Source organism: Sarcophilus harrisii, chromosome 4, assembly GCF_902635505.1.
Source record: "Sarcophilus harrisii chromosome 4, mSarHar1.11, whole genome shotgun sequence".
Classification (NCBI taxonomy): domain Eukaryota; kingdom Metazoa; phylum Chordata; class Mammalia; order Dasyuromorphia; family Dasyuridae; genus Sarcophilus; species Sarcophilus harrisii.
This window is the reverse complement of record NC_045429.1, coordinates 345021851-345038880: the sequence shown is the minus strand read 5'-3', so window position 1 is coordinate 345038880 and position 17030 is coordinate 345021851. Positions and strand designations below refer to the sequence as shown.

The following is a 17030-nucleotide window of genomic DNA, read 5'->3' as shown; positions in this document are numbered from 1 at the left end:
GACAACTGGAGAAATCAGGAAATGTCTGGAACAAAACACTTGCCGGGGAGCTGAGCCTTGAAAGAAAAAATCAAGAGCTAAAACTGAGCTAGTTTCACCAAAGTGCTTGAGTCCTGGTTTCTATTCTATTGTACTTCAGGGTTAGGTTGTCTCAGGGGAAGAAAAGGAATAAATTCTGCCTCAAGTGGCTTTCAGACCCCTCCCTCTCAAGCTCAGCAATTGGTCTAATCTTCACTCTTTGTTTATCCAGGAAAAGCACAGGTCGGGCTTTTCGGTGCCAATTTCCTTTTTTTAATGAGAAAGGCCCCATTGTCTCAAAGGTTAGTAGTGTTTTGGGCTCAGCTAGAACTGATTTTGCCCCCTCCCCACCACCTACCCTTCAGGCTCCAAAAATGAAAGGGAGATGCACCCCAAGGTGGAGTTGCTCTCCCGCAATTACAGGTTCACCTGGTTCACTTCTCTGCCAAGGGACCAGGAAAGAGAGAAGTAAATCCTGGAAGTCACATTAAGGGCCAGCCACGGGTTCTTAGGCTGTGAGGAAGTGGAGAGGTCTGGGAAAGGAATTGCACCACGGTTTAAGGTCCAAGAAGGGTTTGAAAGGTGCAGGTGCCATGAATTCAGTTCTCCGCTGGCAGGGGACTGCGCAGGAACCCGGTTCAGGTAACTCCGCTGAGGTGCTCATCCCGCCTCTGCCACCTTACCTATCAGGTGGCCCACTGAAGTCCCGAAGGGATCTTTGTGGCTCTTCCCAAACGCCATGGTGAACCCTCCAAGCCGGGCCCAGGAAATCCGCCTACGCCCCCTCCTCCTCCTCCAGTGGCCAGCTCCTCCCCTGCTCCGCTCCCTGGCTCCTCCTATCCAGCCATATCCCCGAGTTCTCTGGAGGTTCCCTGGCTCCTAGCTTTCCCTCCTTCCCCTCTCCGAGCAGGGCGGGGCGTACCGAGGCGCCCAGCCCCACCTGTGGCACACCCAGTCAGTCACCCTAGCGCTGGGGTGGTCCGGCTCCACCGCCGCCCGCAGCGGTCTGGAGCCTGGGCTGGGCTGCTCAGCCTAGGGTGGCCAAGAGGCGGAGCAGCTCGCTTCCCACCCCCCGCCGCGCAGGTGGGGACAAGCGGAGCTAGCGGAGCGCCACGAAGCGCAGATCTCAGTGGGTGTGACGTGACTGTGGCCCGCGCCTTGGGGCCCGCTGGGCTCTTGGGGAGAGGGGGCCCGCGCTGTTTCACCTGTCCCCAACTCCTGGGCATAGGGGCAGCGCCTGCTAGACTGGCACAATCCATGTTTCCAGGAGAAAACTATTCCTGAGAGGAAGGGCATGAAATTAGTTGCCGAGACGGAGGCGATCTTTTACTCTGGACAGCGTGCTTACTGTGTACCTCTGATCTGGGATTATAAATTACATTTTAAATAATAGCAAAGGCAAGAAATAATTAGCCTTGGCCTGTAGAAAACTGAGAACCAGGAATTGTAGTGAGTGGGGAGAAGTGAATCTTGGGAAGGAAATTGTTAGTCCTCCCCCAACTCTCCACCCGCTTCCCACCACCTGTCTGGAAAAACAAAGAAAAAGGACTTTCTGGGATGGGTTCCTCTACTGGGCTTTTGGCCCCGAGGCTGGGAGGGAATGGAATTTATGGGAGTTAAACTTGCTGAGTTGGTAGGCAATCACTGTACACCTTCCAATTGTTACCTTCCAGAAGAAGTTACAAATCATTTCCATTTCCTCCTTCAGTTAATCGTGGATTGGGAAATATGGGCAAACAGTGAGAAATTTGGATTAGTATAGCACTTCTTTGTAGTTTGTAGTACAAATAAAAGTGAGATAAGACCTTAAGTCAGGTGACAGCTACTTGAGTCTTTGGTCTTCATCCCTTTGCCTTTTTTCCTATTTTCTTGCCACAAATCTTTTTCAGTCCTGAAGATAATGGTTAGAAGAATAAGAATAGAAAACGTTTAATAAGGTATTGAGAAGATTGGATGGTTGAATCTTAGATTATTTCTATATACATACATTTCAAATCCCCTAATAATATGCTATCTTACTATTTTGATTTTTCTTGAATTACACATTTTTATTATGATTATAATATTTTATTGTATTTATTATTATGATATTTTATAGAATGGAATGGACCTACAGTTAATTCTAGTCTCTTCTCATCTTTTATTCATTCATTCAAAATGTATTTTGTAAGTGGAGCTTACTTTTAAGTTCCTAAGGGCTTTGCTTCTCCTGCTTACATGGCTCCATTGTTGACCCATTCTTTGTGATGTCACTGCTTCTCTGTTCTGGCACTATTTCAGTCTGTAGCCTGTGGTAATAGAGAGAAATTATTTTCCTATAAACCGAAACTCTTAATATATTTATTTTCCTTTTTGTCTATAGAAAGGAAATAAAATTGGAGGGAAAATGAAGTTTGATTCAGCTTGGGCTTTGAGATAGAAGATGAACAAAATAGTTTCCCAAATGCTAATGTGCAAGTTCTTCTTCACTATTGATTTGTTTTGGTTTAATTTAGTTTAGTTTTGTGGGGTTTTTTGCCATAATTCCATTACACTTAGGCAAAGGGATTGGGATCATGGATCCAGAGCTGGAAGGTACTTTAGAGATCATCTGTTTTGAAACATTTGATTTTTGTCCAGGCCATATAGTAAGTGGCAATGCCAGGATTGAAACTCAATCTCTGGTATCATATCCATTGATATTTCCATTCAATCACTCTGATCTTATTGGTGTAGTACTCCATTCACTGAATTAGGATAACAACCCCTCCATGTCTTTTCATCTTGTGTAATTCTTGTTCTTATTTTAAAGCACTGGAGGATTTCCTTTTAATTTTTTAACTTCTTGAGAATATCAATGGAACTGATGAGCTACTTTCTTTTTCTTGTTGCATGACTATGGTCACATATTTCTCAATGTTATCAGTGTTTTGTCCAGTTATTTCTTTCCTGTCCAACTCTTCATAACCTCATTTGGGGTTTTCTTGGCAAAGATATAGGAGTAGTTTGCTATTTCCTTCTCCAGCTCATTTTGCAGATGAGGAAACTGAATTGCCCCTCATGATATTAGTACTCACACTACTTCACCATTCACTCTTCTAGTGATTTCATCAGCAACTATGACTTTAGCTATCATCTCTATATAAATAACTCCCTGATCTATATATCCAATACTATCTTCTCACTATAACTCTAGTCCCACATCACTCCTGGATATTTTCAATTTAATGGTCTATAGAGACCTCAAACTCAACATGTCTAAGACAGAACTCATATTTCTGCCCCCTTCCCTTTCCTCTCATGGTAGCTAGATTGGCTAAATGGATGCAGTGCTGGGCTTGGAGTTGAGAAAATTCATTTTCCTGAGTTCAAATCTGGCCTTTGACTGAGTGGCTGTGTGACCCTGGGCAGGTCACTTAACCCTATTTGCCTCCGTTTCTTCACTTATAAAATGAGCTGGAGAAGGAAATAGCAAATTGCTTCATTATCTTTGACAAGAAAATCCCAAATAGGGTTCCAAAAATCAGACATACTGAAAACAACTGAACAACATCAGGTAAAAATTAGTAAATTAAAAAACTCTTTTCTTTCTGTAGAGGGCCGCAGATAGTGGAGTTCTCCCACTCTGGGTAAGGTATAATACCCTTTAACTCATAAGAAACCCACTGACAGTATTTGGTTTGGTTCCCCATTTTCCTTGGGGACTTCCTGAGAAGTCAAGGAGGGCATGACCACCTGTGTTCCACTTGAAACAAGGATACCTACAGCAGGTGTTTACTCATTGTTATTGATGAGATAATGGTTCTCTGTTCACATATACTTAGTGTGATATGGTGATGTAATGGTTCTACAGTTGGCAGGTGCTAGGTATGCTGTAGTGATGTAATCATACTGAGGTATTTAAGGGCTGAGAGAATTGGAGAGGTGAGAGTGTATGCTTGAACTTGATCTCAGACTCAGAGACTCAGACATAGACACAAAGGAGACTCCAGACTCCACCATCCTTGTGGTGGCTCTCCTGTCTTCATAACTTCTCCACCTAAAACCAAAGCCCATCCAGAAATTCCCCAGAAAGCTAATCCGGACATTACATCTTTCTAATGTCCCTGTTACTATCCAGGGTATTGATAGGATGAATGAACTCATGTCCCTGGGACAGCTAGATGGGGCAGTGGATAGAGCACCAGCCCTGGAGTAGAAGGACCCGAGTTAAAATTTAACCTCAGACACTTAATACTGCCTAACTGGGTGAGTCTGGGCAAGTCTCTTAATCCCAATTGCCTTGAAAAACAAAACAGAACATACATGTCCCAAATAGCAATCCAGTATCTAAGTGGGCCCCAGTAAGGATCAAACTGACCTTATATAATTATCTTGTATTGACAGAATTATCTCATACAGACAGAGCTATCCTGTACTGATGTCCACTCTTACCTTATACAGTCTGGAGATTAAGCTATATATAGAAGTCAACTTCTCAAGACTATTTTGTATAAGTAGGATACTTTATCCGTAGCACCTCTTACTCTGGGTCCTTTCTCATAAAAGGTCCCACTTTTCCCCTTATTAATTGTTAGTAGACTGTCTGCTTGCTAAGTGTCATAATAAAACTTTGCCTCTTGACTTGAAATGAATTCATTCTAGGTGATTCCCCAGCTTCCTGACTTGATGGACCTCAATGCTTTCTGTCATCCTATCTAGAATCATTCTCTGTGTTCTCTTATCCCCTCATATCCAATAAGTTGCTAAGTCTCTTCATTTCTATCTACTTCCAACATATATTTCATATGTATCTTCTTCACCCACCACCCTAATACAGGCCATCAATACATCTTATGCTGATTATTGCAATAGCCTCCTAGTCTTCCTGCCTCTTTTACTAAATTGATATTCCTAAAGAACATGTTTGACCCTGGCACTTCCCTGATTCCACAAGTTCTAGGGGCTTCCTCTTGCCTCTAGCATAAAATGAAAATTTTATTTTAGATTTTTTTTAAAATTTATTTTTAAGCTCTTCATAGGGGACTTAGGAAGCCCTGAGGTCCAATCTTGACTTAAACACTTACAAACTGTGATTTTGGATTAATCATTTTATCTCTGTCTGCTTTAGTTTCCTCACCTGTAAACTGGGAATAATAATAGCATCCATTTCCCAGATTGTTGTGAAGATAAAAATGAGATAATGTTTATAAAATGCTTTGCAAGCCTTAAAGTGCTATATAAATGCTAACTGTTATCTTATTCTAGTTTGCCTTTGGAGGCTTATGGCAAATTACCTAGATCCTCTACATTCCAGCCAAATGGCCTACTTCCTGTTTTCTGGGAAAAAAAAAAAAAAATTCCATCTCAGTTCTTTTCTTTGTTACTCTAGCTAGTAATGCATCCTTGTCTCACCACTGCTTCATTAAGATTCCCTGGCTTCCATTTAAGCTCTGTTCAAGCACCACCATCTATACTAAACTTATCCTTATTTCCTCTAATTGCTAATAAGTTGTCTAGAAATTATTTTACATTAAATTTTCTTCTTCATATGGGTTTCTTCCCTCCTTCTTTCCTTTCCCTTCCCCTCCCACATTGTAAGCTGTTAAGGACCATGCTTAAGTGCATTGTAAGGGGCAGGCCAATTCTCCGTGAGCCTCCACAGCTGTGAACATCTGAAGAAATTGCAAAGCAGCCTTTACTGACACAGGTGTTGCTTGTGGACTGGGAAAATAAAGTGGAGAGGGAATGGGAGGGAGGCCAGACAATGCAATGGCCTCTCAGTGGAGACGTCAGAGAACAGCAACTGCCTCTCAGTCTCCTTAAATCACCACCATCCTCTCACAAGAAGAGAAGAAAAGATCTACTAGAAGTAAAGCAAAGTTACATATTATGTTCCCAAGAGTAAGCCTCTCCAGGGCAGGGAATGATTTATATTTTCTTTATATCTCCAACAGCACAGTACCTGGAAAACAGGAGGTACTTAATAAATGCTTTTTGAATAATATTAGATTAAATTAAACTGAATGTAAATTTCTTCAGGATGGAGACTATTTTCATTTTTGTCTTCCCCTTTCCCCCTTCTTCCTGTATATATCATAGTGCCTGGCTTAATAAAATTGCTTAATTAAATTGCTTAATAAAGATTTACTGAATATAACTGAATTTTGTTGATTTTATTTTTTAGTCAATTAAATTAGTAATATTCTACAATCTAAATGCATTGGTCTTTTATCTTTCCACTATTCCATGGAATATTTTAATTCATTTAAGTCTGGTATTTCAAAGTTATATAGTCATATAGTATCACTTGGAGAAGATAAAAAAAAAAAGTCTGCTTTTGGTCATTTCATATGGAGGACAAAATAAAATGAAGTACACAGAGGTTAAATAACTTCCAGAGTCACAGAATTGATAGAAGTTAAAATCAGTTATAATTTGGACCAGTTCTTATTATTTTTTTAATAACTTTTTATTGACAGAACCCATGCCAGGGTAATTTTTTACAACATTATCCCTTGTACTCACTTGTGTTCCGATTTTTCCCCTCTCTCCCTCCATTCCCTCCCCCAGATGGCAAATAATCCTATACATGTTAAATAGGTTACAGTATATTCTAGATAAAATATATGTGTGCAGAACCGAACAGTTCTCTTGTTGCACAGGGAGAATTGGATTCAGAAGGTAAAAATAACCCAGGAAGAAAAACGAAAATGCAAACAGTTTACATTCGTTTCCCAGTGTTCTTTCTTTGGGTGTAGCTGCTTCTGTCCATCATTGATCAATTGGAACTGAGTTAGATCTTCTCTTTGTCAAAGAAATTCACTTCCATCAGAATACATCCTCATACAGTATAGTTGTTGAGGTACATAATGATCTCCTGGTTCTGCTCATTTCACTCAGCATCAGTTCATGTAAGTCTCGCCAATCCTCTCTGTATTCATCCTGCTGGTCATTTCTTACAGAATAATAATGTTCCATAACATTCATATACCACAATTTACTCAACCATTCGCCAATTGATGGGCATCCATTCATTTTCCAGTTTCTAGCCACTACAAACAGGGCTGCCACAAACATTTTGGCACATACAGGTCCCTTTCCCTTCTTTAGTATCTCTTTGGGGTATAAGCCCAATAGTAATACTGCTGGATTAAAGGGTATGCAGAGTTTGATAACTTTTTGAGCATAGTTCCAAATTGCTCTCCAGAATGGCTGTGTTCACAATTCCACCAACAATGTATCAGTTGGACCAGTTCTTATAAATTTAGAGCCAAAAGGAATATTAAAGGTCATTGAGTTCAGCCCTCTTCATTTTACAGATGAGGAAATTGAGGCTTAAAAGATTAAATGACTAAATGATTTTCCGAGCGTCACATATATACTAATATCAGGCAAGATCTTCCTGAGTCCAAACCCAACGTTCTTTCTACTTACTCCATGCTAACTCTATTACTAAGAAAATATTGATATTTAAAAGATGAGTTTTTCAAACATTGTGTAGTAAAATGTAGCCAAATATAGCTAACCATGTATATAGAATGATATTCCTACACCCTTAAAAATCAATAAATATGTAGAATTTTTAAAAACAAGGGAAGGCATATGAGCTTATTAGATGAATTTTTGTATATCAGCTGAATATTATACACCTCCATTCTCCAGTCCTTCACTTCCTCATCCCATTTCTACTCATGCTGTAATGCTGGAGAAACTGAGGCAAGATAGAGATTAGTGAGTAATTTATTTAATAGGAGAGATTTACTGGGACCACATGGATCCATGGTTTGGTCCCAGGGCTGAATGAGACTATTGTCTCCAAGAATCCAGCAAACAATGTAAGTTATCAATGACCTATATACACAAGACTCGGGGTATACTGAAGCAGAGGCGGAGTCAGGGTGCTGAGAGCTGGAATGGGATTCTGACAGGGTGGGGTGACTCTCTAGATGAGATGAAATAATAGGGGGAGGCACTCTGGACACGAGGAGAGGCATTTTGATAAGACAGTATCTGATATTCAGATAGCTTGGGATGGGAGAGGCATTCTTATATCCTAAAACATAAGATCTTTTAGAGGTTTTGCAGGACTGAGAAGCAGAGAAACTGAGTCAGGACTGGGTCAGGATAATTGGAGAAACTGAGTCAGGACAATAAAAGAGAACTGTGGCATAACAATGTCTTGCCAAATTTCAATCTTGGATTATTCCTACCATCTGCCTTCCCTGCTCCTTCTCCCATGATATTGAACAGAACTGGAGGAAGTCACAAAACTATGGATCTACTACAAATTTATGTTTTCACATCTCAAATGGGGATTGCTAAAGCAAAATGGACCTTCTTCCAAATTGATTCTCCATCCCATTCTCCATAGTAACTGTTCCATTACCACCTTTTCCCCCTTAATTTCTCTCTTACTAACCGTCTTACTACTCATTGTAGATCTTACTCTATACTTTTTTTTTTTGACATTGTTATTTCCTAGCTCTCTATTATATATTTGACTTCATCATTCATACTATGCCAACAACTGTAGGTATATCCCAAGTCATGTCTTGGATTCTTTTCTCTCACTTTCTCCCACATTTTCACTTAATGACTTTGAGTTCTCATGGGTTTTATTATTATCTCTATACTGATAACTCCCAGATCTGTTTCTTTTTCCTATGATTTGCCTACCAACTGGATGTTCCTTAGAAATCTGAAATTCAGTGTGTCCAAAACGGAATTTATTATCATTCTCCTCAAATATAGCTTCCAAACCTCCTAATTATTGTTGAAGTAACCACAATTCTTCCATTAATTCAGGTTTAATACACTTCTAATACTCAGGTTTGCTAGCGAGGTAACCTTTCTTTCCATCAATATGGCTACTGCTAATCTTCCTGATCTTTATTTGCTACTGGACCCAGAAAGTGAGGTTGCATAACCCTCACTCACTTAAATCCAATTTACTTGCAGTTCACGATCTTCTTTGAGAATAAATAACAAAGAACAACAAAACACTCATCTTCCTCTGCTATAATATCCAGTCAATCTGTCTTTCTTATTGTTCCTGTTACACAATGCTGTTTCTCAACTCTGCGCCTTTGTACTAGTTATCTCCCAGGCATGGAATATATTTGTTCCCTCCACTGACTTGTAATTCTAAGTTTTTTCAAGACACAGATCAAGTTATCACCCTCCACAAGTGTTCTTTCCTGATTCTCTACTTAGCTGCTAGTACCAACCTCCTCTTTATTTTCTATTTGGTATCTTTGTGGTATATATTTATATAATAAATATTGGTGTTTGACTATACTTATCTACATGTCATATCTCAACTTTCAAAGTCATATAGAATGATTTTGACTTGTTGCTGTATTTAATTTTATCATCCCAATTGCTAAAGCAATCCAAGATATGATTGAAGAGTTTCTTCCACATTAATGAAATTGTAATCTTCCAAATTAATTGGTTAATTGAGCACTCATTTTAAATTATTAAATGTACATTTAATGAACTTGAGAAATCTTTTTTCCCAATGGTAATTACAATTATTTTTCTACATTGTAAATCAATATTAAAATTGCTATATACATACATGTATATGTATGCATGTATGTTTGTTAACAAGTGAAAACAATGATAAAGTAAAGACATAGATTACTATTTATAATATTTTGGCTATGAGAAAGTTTACAGAGTCATTTCAAGTTCTCATTAAAAGCAGTTAATTCCTCTTCATTTGTGAATTGTGAGGGATGGATTCATTGAAATGACTGAAAAAACAAAGGAACAAGGAAACAATAATTAATTGACCAGTATAGGGCAAGTTTTCAGATGAGACAAATGAGTTGCTTGAGATGTATAATTGTAAGAAAACTATTTCCATCCTTCTTTGGATCTTGACTGAGTTTCTGATCAACATAATCTGGGACTTGAGTTAAGAGTCTCTAAAAAATAGATAAAGGTGGTTCAACTTCTCAGCCCTACATAACTGAATAAAAAGGAAAATGAACTAGTTTCAAAATTGAATCACAGGATAGACTCACTGTGGTTCACTCAGTTCCTATCATTCCCTCAAAACTAAGTCACATCTTTTTGTTCACTCTATATGTTGTTTAAGAATCTTCATCTTTTTCTTCAAAATAAGTTCAGTTTTTTAAGTAATCACCTAGAGTCATCCTTTTCCTTTGTTTTCTCTTCAATCATCACTGAAAATGGTTTTTCTAGAATGCATTGTACTTGTCAGCTCCTCATAACTCCTTTGTAGATTTCTCTTTATAATGTTTCCTTATTAGTTCCAATAAGGGAAAATATTTCTCATTTCCTTCTTTCTCTCTGCATTTTCTAATCCCTTATAGATTCTCATAGACCTGACTCCATAGGAAGAAGTACAAAATGATAAACATTTATTAAGTAGTGCACATAGTATTTCAGGGAAGACTCCATTCTCAAGGAGCTTACAATCTAATATGCAAAGGAAAGCTAAAAAGTGGTAGGGGTAAGGAGGATTAGGGTGAAAGAGTGTCAAAGGGTGAGTGGGAGGTGGGATATGGCAGATTATAGTGGAGTCTGAAACCAAGCACAGCAACTGGTTGTAAATGAAGAGATAGTTGGCCTTTTGAACTTTTTATAAAGAGGTTCAAAATGTTCCCTAAAGGGACATTTGGAGGAGTGTTTTGCTCCTCCCTTCATTTCTTCAAGCAGTGTTTTGCCCCTCCCCCTATCTCTTCAATCAGAGAGGCAAAAGAGACCTTAAGGTATAGATGAAATACAGAATAAAGAAGCAAAACTGAAGCAATCTCCATGATGATGAATTTCCTGGTGATGTCTTTATCTAGTGATACATTTATTCTGAGCAGGGCATGGCGATGATAGTGGAGTCAAAATCAAGCAGAACAGCTGGTGGCAAATGAAAAGAATACTGGTATTTTAAACTCAATATAAAGGGAAGCTATGGGATTGTCAGAATATTTCATAGTCAGACAACAGCAAAAAGGAAATAAAAACTGCATGGGAGTGATGGAACTGGCCCCAGAGAAGAATAAATGAGTGGAGAACATTTATTAAGAGCTTTTGATGTGCCAAGTATTTTACTTAGGTGCTAAAGATATAAACACAAAATCAAAGTAGTTTCTACTTATAAAGATTTTATACTCTAATAGATGAGATAATACATTTAGGGGAGTGGTAACCAGAAAAAGATATTTTCTTCTACAAATTTATTTTTTCTAGAGACATTGTTACTATTGGTTTGATTCTGTTTCTCAGAGAGGAAAAGTTTGGTGTATACGCGAAAGAGCTTGGAAAATGTCCAGGGTGAAGATGAAGATTCATGATTCCAGAAAATGCAGAGAAGAGATGGATGAGTAAATGTTCCTCCTTTGCAGAAATAGGGGACTATAAGGTTTAGAACGTTGCATATATTGTTCGTCTCAGTTGATTCATTTCTTAGTATTTCTGAATTACTTTTTTCCTTTCTTTTTTATTCTTTGTTATAAAGAATAACTTGCTAGATAGAAAAGGATATTTGTACATGAAAGTGATGCAAGACTTAAAAATATTAACAGCAATAAAAAACAACTAAAACATATAGAACCTCAGTTTTCTTCCTATTTCTAGGCTATTAGGTACTGTTATTAGAGAGAAAGATTGAGGTTAAAGATATGGACTTAAAGAATAAGCAAACATCAAAAGGTTAAAAACTAGCTATGAGGTCAAACACATAAGAAACTTTATCAGATAAAGTGAAGGTAGAAGAATTGAACTGATATTCCATGTGAGGATATATTATATCGGTTAAGAATAAAAGAATATTCTCTTGGCAAGAGATAGTACTTGTAGGAGGATGGAATGGAGGTTGCTGAGGGGAAAGAATAATGCTGGGAGACTGGAGAGGGGTTGTTTTGCCCCAGAAATAAATAAAGGTGGATGCTATTGAAGAACATTTTTTGGGGGGAAGGAAATATTTGTCCATGGTGGAAGAAGGAGATAAGTGTAGTCTTAGAGAGAGTTTAGGTGATAGGAAATGACCTATCTGTCGTACCTTCATAGGACAGTATCTCACTCCAAAGAAGGGCTGCTTGAATTTTTGGGAACAGTTAAAGGACATAGAGCCAGAAATGAAAAGACACATTTTTGGGGATAGAGACTGAACAAAAGCAGAGGTCAGGATAAAACCTCACAATTTGCGACACAGTGAAATAGATGACAGTGCTATTCTATCAGAAATTAATATTTCTAAAAGTGAGGTACCACAAGGAAAAAAAATGGGGAAAGAGCTACAAATATCATAGAAATTGAATAGAAGGAAGTTCAAATCTGATACTTCAAAAACTTTGAGCTCATTAGGGACACAATAAGTATATACAGAAGTAACAAATATAGTCCATGAATCAGAAAATAAAATTCATAATGTTCTGGAAAGGAAAAGAAATAACTAAGAGGACAAAGTAAAGTAAAACTTGTGAAAAGACACATCAGAAGAAAGTTACTAAACATACCAAATTGGAATTAAATAAAAGAAAAGAGAAAGAATTAACAATTTAAATAAACTTAAAACATCTTCATATAGGGTGGGCAAATGGGAGTTGAAAAAGAAGAATCTGTAGAAATAATTTGGCCGCAAGGAAGCATAAACCAAATAGTCATAATTTTAAGTGTAAATAAATTAAATAAACCAGTAAAATGAGGGATGAAAAAAAACACAACCAAAACTTAACATTTCATTCCACACCTTGGTATCTTTCCCTTCTTCAGATACCTTGATCCTTCCAAAGTATCAGATACTTTGATGTCCTCACAATTATGTCACCTCCAAGATGGCTCTCTTTAAACATACATCTGGTCAAATTGGGTTGCTTTTCTCACCTTTGTTCTCATTTTTACTTCCTCTTAAAACCCAACTAAGACTGATTTTGGGTCCAAGTGTGATGCTTCCAGTCTCCTTTATGCCCAAAAGCTTGTTATGATGCATTTAAAGAATCTTTTTCATATTTTTCCTGAATAAAGTACACATATCATTGTTATTCTTATTTCATTCATTTTCTTATTTTCATCTTTACTTTGCTTAGTGGCAAACTATCTTTAGACTGGTTTTTACCTCTACTGCTTTTTTCTGCTTTAAGAGATATTGCTGATAGATGATATCATCCATCATCTTTCTTTGTAAGATTTATAAATGAGTTAATATCCTATCTTGATGTTGCCTTTGGCAGCAATCTCTCTCCAAATGGCAAGTAAGTCAGATATTAGTGACTAGTTTTCTGGGCTCTTTTGGTCTCCTCGTTGTAATAATTAGTTTCTGAATAAATTTATTATAATTAGTATTAATGCCATTTCTATTGTCCATGTCTAATTTTTTTAATTTTTTCAATTATTTGTTTAAATAATTGATCATCAGATTGTTTCAATTACATGCATTATATTTTTCTCATTACTATTTTTCTTGTTGTTTTTTCTAATAGTGCAATAAGTAAATGGCATTGCATCTATATTCATAAAATAAAGTGAATTAAATGGCAAAAAAAGATGGTAGCACAATAATTACAGGAAACTGTAATATTCTCTTGTCAGAATTATAAAAATCTATCAGGTAACTTCATAAAAGATACCTAAAAGAATACATAAAAGAATAGAATTAACTGTTTTAGAATTTAGAACTGTTATCTCCAGAATGACAACATTAAAGAATATGTAGATTTATTAGCATAACACAATACCTTTATGAACTCCTTCTAGCCAGGATTCTTTCCATTCCACCATGCAGTCTGTTATAAAATATCATCTTTAAATAGGAATACTTGAAGAACGTCATGATATTTAGGTAATCCTCACAACAGTTTTGTTTTGTATTGATGAGAAATGCATTTCATTCTTATTCTATGATACCACTTGGGTCTCCTTTGTTTTGAGTAAGGACATATTATTAAACACATGATTTCTAACCAGAAACTTCTCAGATATGCCATCAGTGCATTCAGATTTGATGAATCCCTACACATTGTGGTTTATATTCTTTTTTTTGCTTAGAAGTAAACAGTGTAAACTGAAATACTTTACAAATGCACTAGTTTAGGAAGAATCTATACATCTTAGAATGTTTCAGTCAGAAGTAAACCAGATAAACATGGGAGACTAATTTGGTACTACTTCTTTGGTGCTCAATGTATACACATATAGCCAGTCACTGTAGCTGTTTCTGCCTAGGTCCTCCTTGCCTTCAGTCCCTGGGAAGATTTTCCTTCATTTCTATTTGGACCCAGCATAGGACAGTTTCCATGTCATTGGTTTTTTGTTTTTGTTTTGTTTTGTAGGAGAGCATATGCCTCCCTGTTTTATGCCTTGCTTGATGTGGGTACTCAAGCTGATAATTGAACAAGGTGTATAGTTTTGTCATAATTGCATGTCATAGAATCTTGTATATTTTTGATATATACAACAGACACTCGGATTGAAGAATGACTTCAAAGATATATTTTGTTCTATTAAGTCAAATGTTTTATAAAAAAGTAGGATCTAATATTTTCTTTTTCATTCAGTCTGCAAAAAATATGAAAACTTACCTATGCTCACTTCTTGTTTTTGTCAGTTACATCCTGAAAAAAGATTTTTATTGAGAAGAGAAGGTAAGGCATATGGGTCAGTAGTTGTTGATATCTTCTCAGCACCTGTCTTTGTGCCCTTCCCTAACACTATTCCTTCTTTCCTAATTTATCAGTGACATATTGAATTCTTTTGGACTCTTTCTTTCTTTGATGTACTTAGAAAATGAATCTGAGTACCTTAAATATTTTGTTGCTTTAGCATGGGTTGTTTCGGCATTTCTTTAGTAAAGTCCATATATTTTTCTCATCCTTATCATCTTTAATATCATTGTTACATTCTAACATATAGCACATTGGGAGACTTCAAACAACAGTTCCACTTCTATAATACAATACAAATAGTTCCAATAAAATGGGGATTCCTTTTGGGTATGGTTTGGATTTGTATTCAAGTATAGTATGACTGCTGAGATCTTGTTTAAAACTGAGTATCTAATTTGTGTAAATAAATCTCATAGAAATTTTGATTTCATCTCTAAAGGCTCTCAGAATTATCTGGCTTAGTTGTATTTTATACTAATATTATTTTTATACTAATCTTACAAGTCTGTGGGTTTATTTCCTGCCTGCCAGAGTGAGATGCTGCCCCAACTGAGGGATAGAAGATTTAGATCAGAGGCTTTACTGAGGGACCACATGTAATAAAATAAGGTGAGGATTCAAGATAGTAAGCGGTATTGAAGTAGACAAACTTCATTCACCACATATTATTGTCCAAAGCTGCTGTTCTCAATATATTTGTGTCTTTACTATGGTAAATTATCCTGGAGATGGACTTAGATCTTTAGGAGAAGAAATTTACTTATGGAATGGAATGATTTTTGCTTATTGTCCAAAGTTCTGATTTGTTATTTCAACAAAACTTTCACCTCCATTAACATTGTGAAGTTCTCTAGTTCACATCTCTATACTCTCTATCAGAGACTTGGCTACATTTTTATCCTACAGAAGTCAGAAAAGTTCACCCAGGCTCTCCAACCATCCAAAATGTTTTTTAAAGTTTTTTTTTATTTTCAAAATACACGCAAGGATAATTTTTTCAACATTCCAACAAAAAACTTTGTATTTCAGTTTTTCCTTTCATTTACCATAGCAGATACACAATTTCTTTTCATTGTAGCTCTTTGGAGAGTTCCTGAGGGTTGGACTTCCTTCTGCACTTCCTCATGACTACCAGCAGATGTCACCAGTAATCGGGCTCTATTTCTCCTTCAGTTGCTAAGTCTCATTTCGGGCAAACATTTCTATGTGTCTCTGTTGCTTTTTACTTTGATTAATAAGACCCAAATTACTTCCTTTCTGGACAATAGCTTCTCCTATTATTTGGCGTAATTCTTTCCTATCTGTTAAAAAAACTTAAAGGCTGATTCTTGTCTGGCAGTGGATATGGTTCTCCAAGGAAAACACAGAAGTCTTAATGCAATGAAACAGTTTGGCAGATTGGACTGAGAGATAAACTCAGGAAGACTTGAGTTCAAATCCTACCTCAGACACTTAAACACCAACTGCATGAAGTGGGGAAGAGATCACTGAACTCTCTCAGTTTTATTTCTTCATCTATAAAATGGGAACAATATATAATGGCTAATATTTATAGAATGCCTGCTTGGCAAATTTTATTTTATTCTTACAACAACTCTGGGAGATAAGCCCTATTAATATCCCCATTTCACAGATAGGGAAACTGAGGCAGAGAGATTAAGTCACTTGCCTGAGCCTGGATTTATATTCACATCTATCCAGATCTTGTTGTAACACTTATCTCACAGGGTTGTTGTGAGGATCAAATGAGAGGAAATATGTAATGTGATACAGATATACTATTTATATTTATGGTGATAACATGGAAGGCCTTCTTAAGATCACTGCCCTAGGGGCAGCTAGATGGTGCTGTGGATAGAGCACGGGTCTTGAAGTCAGTAAGACCTAAGTTCAAATCTGGCCTCAGACACTTAATACTTCCTAGCTATGTGACCCTGGACAAGTCACTTAACCTCAATTACCTCAGGAAAAAAAATTGCTGCCCCATGTTCTGTTTGACAGCTGGCCCAGGGCAGTCTCCCATTATTCTCCAGATTTAGAAAATTTTTTTCAAGACTTCACGTTTAAATATAATTACATATAAATATATATATAATATATGTTATGTATTACATAGTATAAATATAATAAATAAATAAAATACACAAATATAATAAGTACACATCTTGATATCCTACCTTCCCCCTACCTGTCACAAGTGTATCTTCTGCTCAAGGAAAAACATACAACTTCTGAAGCCAAGAAAGCACTCTATTTATTCCATAATTAGTTTTATTAAATACTTGGTTGGAATCTCCATTCCAGTTCTTTCTAGTTGTGTGACCTTAGGCAAATTATGTCACCTCTCTTTAGGACTCAGTTTCCTCACTTGTAAAATGGACTAGACCATCCCTTCAAGCTCTAAGCCCTCTGATTTTGTAG

General features: G+C 36.9%; 1 protein-coding gene across 5 annotated transcripts in view; it reads right to left on the bottom strand.

The window, feature by feature from the left end:
- TOM1L1 (target of myb1 like 1 membrane trafficking protein) overlaps positions 1-1893 on the bottom strand; it is a 56714-nt gene extending 54821 nt beyond the window's left edge. Inside the window, exon 1 of one of the 5 annotated variants that reach the window (XM_031966437.1) lies at positions 1824-1893. Coding sequence is in view for 2 of the 5 variants with exons in the window: in XM_012548076.3 (XP_012403530.1) it covers positions 702-759 (58 nt within the window). In the remaining 3 variants the exon portion in view is untranslated. The other 4 variants (XM_012548078.3, XM_012548076.3, XM_003767976.4 and 1 more) reach the window with 4 other exon arrangements.
- Positions 1894-17030: the final 15137 nt, after the last annotated feature.